The sequence below is a fragment of the Trachinotus anak genome, unplaced genomic scaffold (assembly GCF_046630095.1).
Source record: "Trachinotus anak isolate AG129_WGS33_773 ecotype Australia unplaced genomic scaffold, CSIRO_AGI_Tana_v1 ptg000004l, whole genome shotgun sequence".
Lineage (NCBI taxonomy): Eukaryota > Metazoa > Chordata > Actinopteri > Carangiformes > Carangidae > Trachinotus > Trachinotus anak.
In genome coordinates this window covers 23,264,617-23,279,198 of record NW_027273855.1, presented here as the reverse complement: position 1 = coordinate 23,279,198, position 14,582 = coordinate 23,264,617, and the positions used below count along the sequence as shown (strand labels likewise).

Sequence of the window (14,582 nt, the reverse complement as noted above, 5' to 3'; positions counted from 1 at the left end):
CTGCTGCTGCAGAGTGGGGCCGCCGGTGGCCGCCTCTTTATCTGCCTCAGGGTTAAGAACTGAGCAGGAGGGGGTCAAGTGGAGGCCAGGCTCCTAAAGGTCACGCAGACATCCTACCAATCCATGGCTCAATGAGCAACCTAATCATTATGGTTATAGTAATTAAACACCAATGGCAACCACCTCCACGCACAAACACCCACGCCCCACACCCCACAAAGACATAGCCTCAAAAAAAAAGCCCCCTTTGATTTTGAAAATAAATAATAGCATTTCCTATAAAAATAGCTTCTACAGATACAACAGAGGGCTCTGCTGAAGTTCCTCACTGATGTTATGTTGCGTTCAAGGCCCCCTGGCGATCAGAGGGTATTCCCCACCAAGCACAAAGCAGATGTTCATAGAGCACTTCACAATACTGTGGGATAATATTTAATGGTCATCCTGTCTTGTTGTAAAGGCTTGAAGGCTCTCTCTGTGAGCCACCCTCCACCAGCACCCTGAGGTTCAGATAATAAAATGTACCTGCATCTGCAGTTCTCAGTATAGAGCTGGTTTCCCTGTGGGACATTTGATTCAGTCTCTCTGAGAAAGTGCTGCAAGTTGTGTTGGGAAAATGTTCTTTTACTAGTAAAAGTCATTTCTGCAGGCTATGCTCGGCTTCCAGCTGTTGCCTGTGGGCAGACTGAGACTGTGTTGCTTAGTTTAACATGATTAAAAAGATTGCAGGCGGTCGAGCAGGGAGAGTCCTGAGGATGGCTGGAACATATTGGCAGCCATCATTCCGACTGAGAAATGCTCCTTATGTCTCCTTGTCACTTGCCATTTGTGTCATTTCACCGAGTTTGAAATGCTAGTTATCTGCTTCATGAACAGGTGCGTGGAGTTGGGTGGTCTTCATTTAGTTTTAAACAGGACAAATGAAACAAAGACAGTTTAACAAAGGGGTGCAATTCTCCGTTCAGTGTGGGATTAATTGGAGCTCAACATTCAATCTGAAACAAAGTGATGCAATGGTTATTGTAATTTAGTGAGAAATAACAACTTGTGACTGTGATGGTTGGGAACAAATTCTACCTGGTGGCAACTGTGACAGCGCTTTTCCCTTGCAATTGTATTTCCTTTCATGTCAGCTCAGGGTTAATGCAAGTCATGCAGCAACAATGGAGACGTTTAATAAAGACATTCAAATGACTAATTCTTTGTGTTTGTTTTTTTTTTCCTTTTTGGTTGTTTGTTTGCAATCCCATGAGGAAGCAGCACTGGCCAGCTGGAAATAACAACTGAAGGCTGTTTATAAAGTGAAGTGAACAGAGTTCATGTTCATACTTCACATATTATGGGAGCGAGTACATGTGTGTGGATGAGGTTTAGAGGATGCAGGTGACAGGATTCCTCAGTTCTGTTCACGGACTAATTTGTACCCCCGCGGGAACAGGTTTGGCATCCATTCAGTTGTTGCCATGGGCCTCAGCTGTTGCTAGGGACATCATCCGAAATGCTAGTTAGAACCTCTTTCCCTCTCTCTCTCTCTCTCTCTCTCTCTCTGTGTGTTTGTCCATCTGCCCATCTGTCTTTCATTTTTGTCCCTTCATTTCAGTCCTTTCCCACCTGTCCTCCTCATCCTCTTCGTCCCTATCCCAATTTCCTCCTCCACTACCAGGTAGAAAACCCAGGTGGGCCACAGCAAACACAGACCCCAAAGGTTTGACAGCAGCGACGGCAAATCTGCACAGCTGATCCCTCGCTTCCACATAAATATCCAGACCAGGCAAAGCCCGGCCACAGCAAAGCAGGGCCTGGACAAGTCAAGCAGGTGAGCAGCCTCTGAGCTGACAGGCGACAGACAGGCAAGGCTCTCAGATCACATTTCCTCCGAGGGCGACAAATCTAAGGACTAACTCTCTGAGGCTCGGTATGGGTGAACACAGCAGAGAAGGGTGAGAGAGGGGTTGGAGGCGAGGGGAGGGTGGGGAGGGTGGGGGGGTGGGGGGGTCGGCCACTTGTCCACCAGGGCCCCCGTAGGAGCAGCTGCCGGCATTTAGAAGCCTTTCAAGTCCCGGACACTTTACGCCCTGTGATCAGCTGCTACCCCCCTGCAACACTCCAGCACTGCCCACACAACACACACATCCATGCTGCTTTTCAGGCCGGTCCGGGAGCCACGAGAGATAGCCACGCACCCTCTGCTACAATAACCAGTTCAACAGTTTGCCCAGTTAAACACCTGAACCACCCTTTCAAGTTGCCCCCTTCAGCTGCCGGGGGCATTATATAAACCAATTCCTGATTATGCATCAGGCCATGATGAGAAGATTTAATTAGGCTGAAAGCAGCGCATCGCGGTTGAAGGATAGAAGGATAAAGAGCTTGGAGACTTTTTTTTCATGAATTGCTTCCTGCTGATACAACCCACCTTACTTACATTCAACACTGGCATCCACCACCATAATTTGTGGTATTTGAATAAAGAAAACATCTATCACAGGTTAAAGTGATGAGGAAATACAAGCCTAAAACCACTGAAAGAAATGTTTTATTTTTTATGGCAAGGCTTCATTACTTAATTACATATTACATCATTTAAAGGTCCCATATTTTACACTTTTCTGGTGTTTTATATGAAGTTTTGATATCCATAACAAGATATATTTATGGTTTTAACTACCAAAAACCATCTTGTAATAGTTTTACATCTCTTCTCTGAGCCTCTCTTCTGATTGGCTGACTGTTTTCTGGTTGCTAAAATGATAGCAAACTTCAGGTAAACACTCAGAGAAACCAAATCCTGCAAGTTTGTACAGTGGGTCTGAGTGGGCTGTGCCTGGGACATAGCTGAGAGTGGTGACTGCTTTGTTGTGATATCACAAAGTTACAGAAGTCCTGACAGCTCGTTTCAAGGCTCAGTTTCTGAATACAGGCTATGTGGATTTCCCTGTGGACTGAGCACTTTGATACTTTTCACAGTATTAATGTAGAAACTAGACCTGCTTTAAAATCAAAAAAGACATGAAAATCTGATTTTATACAATATGGGACATTTAATAAATAACCTATATGGCCCTGAGTAACTCAGTAACTCAGTAACTGGTTTCAGGTTGACCCCTGCTGTTTTGTATGACAAAACCAGGATGGATGATGTTCACTTTCACTGACTCTGATCCTGAACATGCCTTGGCTGAGCTCGCTTTAACCTCCCCACTCATCAACTGCTGGGATATCTTTCAACATCCTATTTTACATGTACGTCCATGTCCTACATCTCCATCTATATCAAAGGGAGTGCTCCCCTCAGCTCCTTGCCTCCTCGGTGCTTTAGTTCCTGCTCCCCACCAATCCTGGTCCCTGTGCGGGATACGTCTGAGCTTAAGCATGAAGTGAACCACACACACAGCCAATTCCAATTAAATGATGCAATTCTTGACTAATGTGTATCCAGAATAAACGGCATAGCAGATCGCCTATTTCTATAATTTGACCCGTAGCGCCCTGTAGCAGTCTTTTGGTCTCCGGGTACATAAGAGTGATAATATAGATGATGGAGCCTGGTGAGTATCAATGTAAATCTATGGCTAGAATTTAAATAGGACATTAACTCATGAGCTGGACTAGAAGCTCACTGGAAAATCTTCTGGTGTGAGCTTAGAGTGGACTAAATTTCTAGTTTTGGTCCTGATTGGAAGTGGTCTCACTGTAGCTAGAAAAAGTGCATGAAGACCTGGAATATTGATTGCCCCCTTGCAGCTTTCTGCTGAGGTGAAAATCTTCTGCCCTCCACAATCAATCACTGCCTCCAAGGGTGCCACCCAGAAGTCCAAAACCAATTTCTGAAAGCCTCATGACACTCAGACCACACCTTTAACACAGCTGTCGTATGATACCATGAGGTTTCACACTAGGTTGTGGATGAGAACCTTCCACCTTCACAAAACAAATCCTACATCACACAGTCAAATGTAATCACTTCACACCCTGTGCACACAATCACAGCATGCCAGTGCTGTACCGCTGAGTGTGGCCGGCAACTTCAACGTTATTGTTTCTTGCAGTCTGTCGCACTGTATATGCATCCTCCTCACCTTAGTGTCTGCTTATTCCCCCACCCTCTTAACCCCTCTCTCTCAATCAATCCCCTGCAAAAGCCCGTCCCTGGCAGTGATATCCGCCAACACTATCCCTCCCTGCTTTGCCATGCTCCAGCAAAGCCCAGGAAACAGCGGCATATACAGGAGCCGGGTCTGCAGGGAGAGCAAGGGGGAGGTGGAGGGAGGGGAGGGAAGGAGGAGCGGGATTGAATGGGGAAGCGGGAGATGGAGGGCAGGGGAAGGGGTGGGGGTTGGGGGGTTCTTTGGGAAGGGAGCCAATCCAATTACAGGCAGCGGTGCAGCCCTGGTTTCTTTGGCGGCACTAAATTCACATTTCAACGCCCCCCCCCTCCTTCCCCCCTGCCTAGTACCTTCTTACTTCTCCTTCTTCCTGTGACTCTTTCCTTATTTTTTTCTCTCATCATGGCTCCCACTCACACCAACCATCAAGCTGCATCCACACACAACACACACACACCTCCCTTTCCCCATCTGTCTGTCTCTGTTTGTCTGGTTGTATGAAAGAGGTGGAGGTATGGAGCTGTATTACCAGCAAGGCGTCAAATCTTGTCACCCTATAGCTGTGTCATGCTCACATCTGAAGGAAGCCTGCAGCACCCTGCCTCCATCTACTTGTCTCACACAGCTCTGTAGGAGCTTATCAGCCCTCTGCAGAGGAGCTGCAGCCAGGGCTCATCAGGTCACCCTATCCCTCTGCCCTCCCTGAGACGACACCTGAGGGGAACGAATGGATAACAGCCTCAATATAAACACATGCGTATTTCACACACAGAAAAAACACACACGCCTAATTCTAACCCAAACCTCAAAAGTCTTAACCCTAAAACAGCCCCTATGAAGTTGTGAGGACTGGCCTAAATATCCTCACTCCGTAATGCCTATAGCTAAAAAAAACGGTCCTCACAAAGATAGAAGGACAAGCACACACACACAGACACACCTTAACAATGACAGTGGGCAAAGCAGCCCTCCTTCCCACCACCGCTGTCACGCAGCATTGTTGATTATTCATTACCTATTAAAAAAGTAATGCTCTCTTTCTCCACGCTGTTGCAGAGAGCCATGGTGGGTAGGCTAATTGTGGTCACTCTCTCTTTCATGCACATTAGATGGACAGTCGGTGCTTGTTGAATCCTGTGTTTGCATGCAAATCGCCACTGGTCCCTGTCTAATAACAACATACTTGCATGCAAATTCCTCTGCACAGCAGTGGCAGCCTCGTCTGCTCACGTGATTTCAAACAAATCAGGTTCAAACTGAGTCCAGCAAACTCTTGCTTCTGCAGCGACGGTGCACTAAAAATACGAGCTCACCAAAAACACAGATGAACTCGGAATACAAATAGCGTTAGAAATAGCAATAGGTGGCTTTCTCTCATGATTCATAATGTTGAGAGCTAGTGCTCATGTCGTGCTTTGCAAGATATAAATGAGGTAGAATTTTTAGAGGTGGAAATACTCCAGGCTACCTCATAGGGAGAGGATGATAACTATGATGAATCAGATGACGGGACGGCATTTTAATCTTATTCTGCTGTGATCTGGATCAGGTTGTGTGTTCTGCTAGGTTTCTCTGTTCTGGATCGTGGTGCCTTTCCCATATCGTGGTTAATCCCGCCCCACGTTACCGTTACTGTGGTTACAGTCATGCCCCTGTGAGGAGTAAGCTTATGTACATAGCAGCGCACGCAGAGGTTATTTTGCATGAATCCTCAAACACGAACCAGAAGATAGGAAGCAGAGCCAGAGGCCTGGGGAGGGCAGGCGGCAGCTACAGACGAGTGTGGAAAGAGGCAGGAAGATAAAAACAAAAGCAACAGCAACGCAGTGGGGAAAACACTTTTTTTTCCCTGTCTCTTCTAATGTAACCAAGTAGAAAAGGGTGCTGAATTATTAAACAGCTCAAACAGGGGATTACATGGAATGAATATTCTCTCCACGACAGTCTGATTGGTGTATTGATTTAATTATAAATACATGGAGACCAAAATAACCCAGGCCAACACCATTTGTGTTGCAGGCTTGAGGTAACAAAGAACTTGCCAAAAGAGGTATCAAAATGGTTTTAGCGACTCTCGTTCCTTTTTCAGTGTCTTTCCTCTGAGCTTCATGCAGCTGTGAGCAGAGGGAGGGGACGGCTGTGTGAGCCAGTCATGGCCCTGTGGTGACACACTCCTGCTGTCACTCAAAAAACACCCTCATGGGAGGAGGAGCCAAGTGAATACTGACAAATCCTTCAACCAGTCGTCTAAATGTTGTCTAGAAAGCCCCGTCAGCATGCAAGACAAACAACTATTGTGCACAATGGACCCATGCAAACACATCAGCTACATGGAAGCGTAAACGCATTAACATTCGACATATATTCTGAGCATCAGGCGTCTGGAGCGATGTCAGCAGCAAAACAGTGCTGTTCAGGATTAATCAGCAAAACACAGACACTTCTGACTGACCTCTCACCTCACATCAAAGCATAACACTCACTTTCTTCCCTATTCATTTTTATCAATGCGCAGTCTCACCTCATACCTTGATTCCTGTGGCTGGGGTGTGAAATCTGTGATTATGAACTGGCCAGCAGCCCTTTACCCCTCTGTGGCGTCTCTATTCTCTAACCAAGACTTAAGTTTCGAGCATGAACCTGCTCCATCCTCTGCCTCTCAGTGGGCCACAGGCAGAAAGGTGCCTATTAAAATTAATGGGCCAGTGCAGGTTATTTAACACTGCAACACTGGAGCTCGCTTAACAAGGAACTGGTAATGACCACTACAGTGAGCTAGCCATCGCCATTACCCCTCTCCGACGTTTTGACAGCAGGCATTAAATATTAAGGAGATAAGTTTCCCTGTGACCATGATCCATCTGCACGGAAATAGGACCCCTTCACAGTGTCTGTACCCCACGGGCCACTGGACAGCCTGCATCACGGTGATGAAGCGAGCAGAACTCTCCCTCCTTTAACCACTGGGCGGGAGGCGGGAGGGGAGCCGGTACTCACCTTCTTCAGCCGTCCACTCTTAGTGCCCACGAAGGCCACGCAGTAGCTGTTGTAGACGTAGGAGGTGACAGACGTCATGCGGTCCCGAGTCTCGGTGTAGAGCGTGTGGCCGGTGACCAGCTGGGAACCTCCGAGCGGCTGGTTGATGTCCAGACCGCAGAAGGAGTCGTCAATAGGCACCGGCTGGAGGCAGAGAGGTTAGAGGATGAAGTGTGAATAAATAAATAAATAAATAAATCAAGTGATAGGAATTATGAGACAAATGTGTCACATTAAACATAGAAACCCCTGACATGAAAAAGTAGTGTAGAAAAATAGAGAGGAAAAGATGAAGGTGACAGAGTGAGACAGAAGGAGCGGGCGATGGTCAAAGTTGTGGAAACAGTGGCAATGTCAGAGAGGGAAATGAGGTGGGTGAGAGAGGTGAGCCTGAGGGAGGGGGAGAGAGAGAGAGGGAGGTCAGAGCGAGGTGGAGGTGCACGAGTTGAGTCTCCCAGCCAGACAAACGTTTGCCTTTCTGTTCCACTTGGCAGACATGTTTCAGATCCGCCTGAGTGAGCTCCACCTTGCTCTCACTGTGGCTCATTACCCTGGCCTATCATCACACCTCTGCAGGAAGACACACACTGCATGATAACTATCTACGCTGGCAAACACACCCGCGCGATAACTCCTGAAATACGCATGTAAGCGAGGAGTCTGCATTTACACATTCGTTAGAAAATAATGGAAACCAGAAAGTCTCACGAAGTTTGACGTCAGTTGTTAGGAAAATGTCGGTGTCACTGAATTTCTGAGGAGGATTGAGGAAGTGGTCTCTCCTAAGATAAGGCTCTAAGACAAGAGAATATAGCACAGGGGAAGAGGAGGGGGGGTGAATGAGGAGCATCACAGCAGCCTTTCTGGTGTTGAACCAGGTCAGCTGAGACAGTCTGAGTGGCGGTGGCCTCAAAGTGCCATGTGGAGTAAAGAGAGATGGCCAAGCAAGCCTCCCATGTATACACCCCGCAATCTCTTGCTCTCTTTAACCCCCTCACTCATTCATTCATTCTCTTACTGTCAATATGTTTGTCCCCTCTCCGCCTCTGTCTCTGTCTCCGTCCCCGTCAGAGCGATACAGACAGACTGTGTTGAGTGACGTTTCCCACGCTGGGAGGCAGCTCAGCTTCTCACTACACTCCACGGCTGTAAAACCGTTCAGCGCGACGCACATTTTCTTGAGCGGAACAAAAGCAATAATGCTGACAGGGAATAATCGCCTCTGCTCTTATAGTCACACCCCCCCCACTTTATAGCATTTCCTTTATTATTATTTCCTTTGGCCCAAAATAGCACAGAGTGCTTTGGGGGTTCTCCACTGCAGTATTTAAATTAGAAAAAAAAATCAGGTAAGCTTCTATTATCCTTTACTTTTCATATAGGTGTTTAATGCTTATTTTAAACATATGCAGATTAGATGGACACAGAAGGAATCAGCTGGGAAAGACAGCCGTGAGCTCCAGACTTTGGCTTATCAATCATTACTCCCTCAAATGCATGCAGCTATTCCACATATGGTCTGCTGGGCTCCAGACCATTTGGTTCTGATTATATCTAGATTGTTCAGATGATGTACACTTAGCAGACTTGGCAGCCAAGCCGAGTCCCTGCGGACTCCATGCGGTTGTTGTTTTCTTGTTCACCTTCTCGCAGACTGTTTTATTTTTCCCTGCGTCTTATCGCAAATCTCTCAGGCAGTGGAGAAATGTGGATTTGCCACATCTCAAGATTGTTTCATACAAAATGACATTGATTATCTTTAGCGGGGGCTGTGCTGCGGTGAGGCTAAAAATAGACAATAACCCTGCGTGATTAATCCTTATTGAATAACTCACAACACGGTAAAATATTTTACCTATACTGAGAAAAACTGTTGTTGCCTCGGGTCTCCTTCAACAGTGCGCTTACACAGTCTTGTTGGACAATGACATCAAGCGTTGCATTTGGTGTGGGATTCGAATGTCGTATGAATTAGATGTGACAGGATGTCTGCTCTCAAGAGTTTCCCTCCCAGCGTACATCAGTGTTATCAATACCAGCTTCCCTTTTGCTCTCACGAGTGGTTAATTAGCTGGTGGGGCATGGGCAAAAAAAACAAGACAGGATGATAGTGTTGCTCAGAGAGAGAGACAGAGGGAGAGAGAGAGAGACATACACACAAACACACAGTCTGATACAGGAAGAATCCCATCATGGCTCCCCTCCTCGGGAGTGACTACAGAGATGGTGTGAATCTCCAGATGGCAGAAGGCTGGACGGCTGGGTGATAAATCTTTGACTGGCTGCTGCGTCTGAATCCCCTGGCTCAGCCTCACTCCCATTCCCGGCCTCAGCCTCAGCCTGTATATGCGGACACACACTCAAATGTCTGCAAGACGGGAATGGGAGCTGGGGGTGTAATTAAGGTTCTCTGCTTTGAGCTCGCTGGTTACCTGCTGTTAGCTGTGGACCAGAGGAAAGGCAGTGGGACTGCATGTGTAATTTACTCTGAAACCAAGCGAGGTACAGTTAACAGTTCAAAAAAAAAAAGAAATAGGCTCTCGGGTTGGTCTAACCTTGATTCACCTCATATTTTGATGGCTCTCAGACATGGGCGCTCTAAAAATACCGCACACAGAGTCACAGGAACATATTTATTTAAGAAAGACAAGATGTGAAACATGTGTGCACTCTGAAGGAGCCACGCTGCTTGAGTTGGGGATTTAAAGGCAAGCAGACAATGTTAGCATGGTTGACATATTCGGCTGTTAAATGTAATTTGTATAGGCTTTAAGAGTTCCTCATCCATTGACATCTATCTGCATAATCCATATTATACTATGGATTTACTGGCTGTTCATTGAGCATGAGGACACAGTCTTAAGGACTGTATTTTACATCTCCTTATCTCTGTAGCTACACACACAAAGCTCGTGTATCCTCGGTGTGTAATGTGAAAGGAGAGCAGAACATTATTGGCAGTGCATGTCTAAAGAATGGAGTGGGAGGTGCAGCTCTGCAGGTAACGGCTGGCACCCTTCAGAGCAGAGCGAGATGATTTGGTATTCTTCTGGGAGACTGGAAAAAGGTTCTAATTTGAGCTCCCCGCACTCAGAAAGTCACCCTACTTCAGCGCTGTCGTCACTATATGCCACCATCGCTCCATCTTCCGCCTACTCTCCTGCTTTCACCCTCTTCCTCCTCCTCCTCCTCCTCTTCCTCCCGCCTTCTCAGTGGAGCTAATAAAACTACACACAGCTAGTTCAAGATAACGTCTCCCTCCTCCTGACAATCACCTCTGACATGGTGCTAATGGGGAATTTACTGATTTTAATAAGAGTGGTCAATTGAGTGCCCTGGGGGGGGGGCTGTCACCATAGTGAGGATATGGATATCATTAAACCTTAAAAAAAAAACATCAAGACCTATGCTTCTTCACATACACACTTGACAAGACATACAACACTCACACACACACTCACTCACACACACACACAGTGTAACCGCCTAGTCATACACTTAGCTTGTCATTAATTCTTTATTTTTTAAAATTCCTAACAGCAATTACAAGGACTGTAGCCTCCTGGGAATGAGGGAAAATCAAGGAACTTAATTCTACATGACAACATGAAACAGATACATGGCCTTGCATAGTAGGATAACTGGAGAACCCCCACCCACCTCCACCCACCACAGTAAAGGGGAAACTGTGTTTATTTACGTTGTGCTCAAGGAGAATATAATCACTTTGATGATGACCATGAAAAAAAAAAAAGAAACGACAAGAAATCCCTCCCTAACTCATGAATATCTCTCGCTGACATTTACTTATTGACATAATTACTTGTAGTGTGAGAATCATTTGGAAAGAGAGATGCAAGGCAGTCAAAAACATTTCCTGATGACTGTGGTGTTTATTTTCATTACAGCACACACCCTCAAACTTCGAACACTGCGGTTTCTGGGCTCATTGAGAAGCTTTGGTCAATCCCTGACTGTTTACTTATTCTGGGAAAGGAAACCAGACGTAGAAGTTGTTGGACCATTGTAGAATTCTGACCTTTGAAATGTACAGTAGTTGGGCTGAGGGCTGATTACAACTCAGGGAGAACTGAAATGCTCTATCAGGGAGATCCTGCTTCACCTTAAAATATCTACTGATACGCATAAATGATGATTTACATTTCCCTATGAGAGCAGCTTTGCACTACTGATGATTAATGGGTGAAACAGGGGAAATGTCACCACGTTGTCAACACATGGAAAAGGTATATTTCATTCATAATCACTTCCACACACTGAATGAGTAAGGAGTTCCTACTGTATGTGTAGCACATCTGTTCATGTGTATGTGTATGTTTTTCATCAGCGTCTATCACTTTAACTCACCGCTTTGGTGCACTGCACATCCTTCCCAAGCAGCCAGTTGAGCTCCAGGTTTCCTTCTCCCTGGTAGCAAGACTGCAGGCGCTCTTTGATTCGTGCATTGATGTCTCGGATGGTGAAGACGCAGAGCGCTGAGTCATCCGGTGGGCGATGGAACTGCTTCTGGCCCTTAGAGAAGATGGTGAAGAGCACATCATCTTGGGCGCTGATGTTGAGCGAGGCGGCGAGAACGCGGCCTGGCTTGCCGAGGTAGGCGGCCTGCAGTAGCCGGTACTCAATGCCGTTTTTCACGCAGCCGACGGGGAGGGAGACGTAGGAGTGGAACTTGCGGTCGTCTTTGCACAGGCGGACGATGCGGGAGGTGTAGAAGAGGTCGCTGGTGGATCCACTTGACGACATGCTGTTCTCTGGAGTCTCAGGCTGGACAGTCAGGAAGTAAACAAAGCTGCCGCTGGCAAAGCCGTAAACGTAGTAAATGTCAAAGTGGGAGACCAGCGCCAGTGTGTCTGATGGTATCTTGATAAGTGAGGACACAAAGTCAGTGTGCAGTTCGTAGTCGAGCATGGCTGAGGATTCTGGGTCACGGGGCAGCTTTCGACTGGAGATGGTAGGAAAGTAGTCCTGTTTTCCGTCTACTGCTGTGCCAATGAACAGGGTGCCATCCTGGCCCTGTGAAGGCACAATGACCCCATACATGGTCCCAGTCTGGTTGACACTGGAGAGGTAGTGCTCTTTCTTATGGGAGGGCTCCACTAAGATAAAGAGATCATCCAATCTGAGGAGTTTACAGACACCCTGGTAGAGGCTGCCGCAGGCCAGCAGCCGATTTTGGGAATAATCAATGAGGAGAAGCTTGTTGACATTGTTGGTGGAGACGAGGGGCTCAGAGCAGGGCTGGACTATCAGAGGGGGGTAGCAGGCCTTGTTGTCATCCTCTGGGCCTGTATCATGGGAAACAAGGAGGGTCAGGTTGCCTGACAGCTTGTACACACGGTTGACCGCTCCAATATACAATGCCCCTGTGGTTTGGTGAACCGTCAGGTGGTTGAAGACCCAGTCCCGGCGCTCAGGGTGGAAACTAGTAAAGGTCTGTCCACTGCACAAGGGAGGGATCACTAAGAGCCAGAGGCCTAGCAGAGTCACTACAGCTCTTACTTTAGGGTGAGGTGATAAAGTCCTGTGTGAAGCCTGCCGGCCCTCCATGTTTATCGGGCCTGCAAGGAAAGTGCCGAGGAAGCCGAGAGAATGGATGAGGGGATGAAGGGAAGAGACCTTCGCCTTTTTGTTGTTGAAGGCTAACTTGCAGGTCAAACCTTTGCAAGGGTCTTCACATGTTTCTGGAGAGGAAAAAGAGAAACAATGTTAGAAATCAAAGTATGACTCACATTCCATAAAGGAACCACCTGTGACCAAATGGAAAAAGGATCTTCATTCGCAGAAAAGGTCAAAGTTGAACTTCAGTGAAGGCGATAAGCTGCGGAGAAAGGGAGTTTAAAGAGACAATTGGCGGAAACCATTATGGTGCACATTCCTAAGAAGTTGCTGGACAGGGCAGGACAATGCAGGAAAGAGAGGCAGGTTACAGCAACGGAAATTAGCCTGAACTGACTCATACTACCCCTGCCGTCGTAGCACACTGAGCAAGCGGTTTCTAAGAACAGAACATCCAACGCTGACTGACACTGACCACAGACTCACATTTCACACAAAGCCCTGGACACTGTGTAATGACTCATCTAATAACAACAAGACATAAAATAAGGCTTTGGTTTTTCTTGTTGCTTGTTCAGGTATAAAAAAGGAGCTACAATGAAATCAAGCTGTGAAAACATTATGACAATAATAACCATTAATCACCATCATCTGATGAAAATATCAACAAAAATTCAACAAGAAATAACATGACCAGATACATGACTAAATAGCTGAAATTCATATGTTCTCTTTTCCTTTCAAGCATCCGCCTCCTCATTTCATTTCTACATCCACCCCCCCCCTCCTTCCCATTTTTCACATGACTACAAGCCATCAACCAACAGCACTATCATTTATCCCTTTTCCATATCTATCTGTTAAAACATACATCAAGCACAGTCTGCAATTTACGCAACCATGCTCAGCCTGGGCTGCGGAGATCTCGCTCGCCATAAACCAAGAGACGGAGCTCTGTGCAGTCTGTCCCCAGGAGTTAATTATCTCGTCCATTGGAAAGGAAGGCCTGGATCTTATTACTGGAACAAAGTGAGAACAAATTGGGAGCCCCTTCCACACACCCCTCCCCTCGCTCCCTGCTCTTTAAGGGGCCTGTTTTACACAATCTGAATCTATTAATTATTCCTTTCTAAACATTGTTGTTGTTTTTTTTTTTTTAATTTTTCTTATCATTTCATTCTATTCATCTCCTACTGACATGATCAAATCGTAGAGGGATTAATCACTGGCGGCACAACACTCATCTTCAAATGAATCAGCTCCCGCGTTGGATCCTTACTCAGCTTCCCCATAGAAACACCAGCCAGCAGAATATACAGTATGTGTGTGTGTGTGTGTGTGTGTGTGTGTGTGTGTGTGTGTGTGTGTGTGTGTGTGTGTGTGTTTGTAAGTGTTTGTGTGTGTGTGCCTCATTTCCCCAGTATTATCAGTGTACTCTATCAGAACCAAGCAGCGTGAGGGGCTAACAAGTGGAGACAATGGCAGTGCATCCCAAAATCAAGTATGATTAGGCGTAGCGATCCAACAAGGGTAATTACTGTGGAGCTGGAGGAGGTAAGCTGGGGAGCGACACGGGGACGCCAGGGGCTTGAACGTGTCAGAGACGGCCCTACATCGTTTGTCACGCTCCAGATTTGCATTTCCAGCAGTGAGGGCACAGAGAATCAAGGGTGAAAGATGTGGCTGGAATAATCAGCGGCTGCGCCTTGAATTAACAAGCAAGAGCAACTCCAGATTGAAAAGGAGCGATATATGGAGAGAGGCTGCACATCCAGGCTACTGTGTTTTGAGGCAGGTTTGATTTGCAGAGCCGATCTGGGATTCCCGCTCAACCTTGCCTGCCCTTTGATAGACCTCGCTCCA

The 14,582-nt window shown here is 46.7% G+C and overlaps 1 protein-coding gene across 5 annotated transcripts in view; it reads right to left on the bottom strand.

The window, feature by feature from the left end:
• The window catches only part of plxna2 (plexin A2), a 298,677-nt gene that overhangs the window by 141,550 nt on the left and 142,545 nt on the right, over nucleotides 1-14,582 (bottom strand). For all 5 annotated transcript variants that reach the window (XM_071477215.1, XM_071477217.1, XM_071477214.1 and 2 more), the window contains 2 exons: nucleotides 11,511-12,844; nucleotides 7,104-7,286 (listed from right to left, as the gene is read on the bottom strand). In XM_071477215.1, coding sequence (XP_071333316.1) covers nucleotides 7,104-7,286; nucleotides 11,511-12,710 — 1,383 coding nt within the window. In that variant the 5' untranslated portion in view covers nucleotides 12,711-12,844. The remainder of the gene's footprint in view (nucleotides 1-7,103; nucleotides 7,287-11,510; nucleotides 12,845-14,582) is intronic.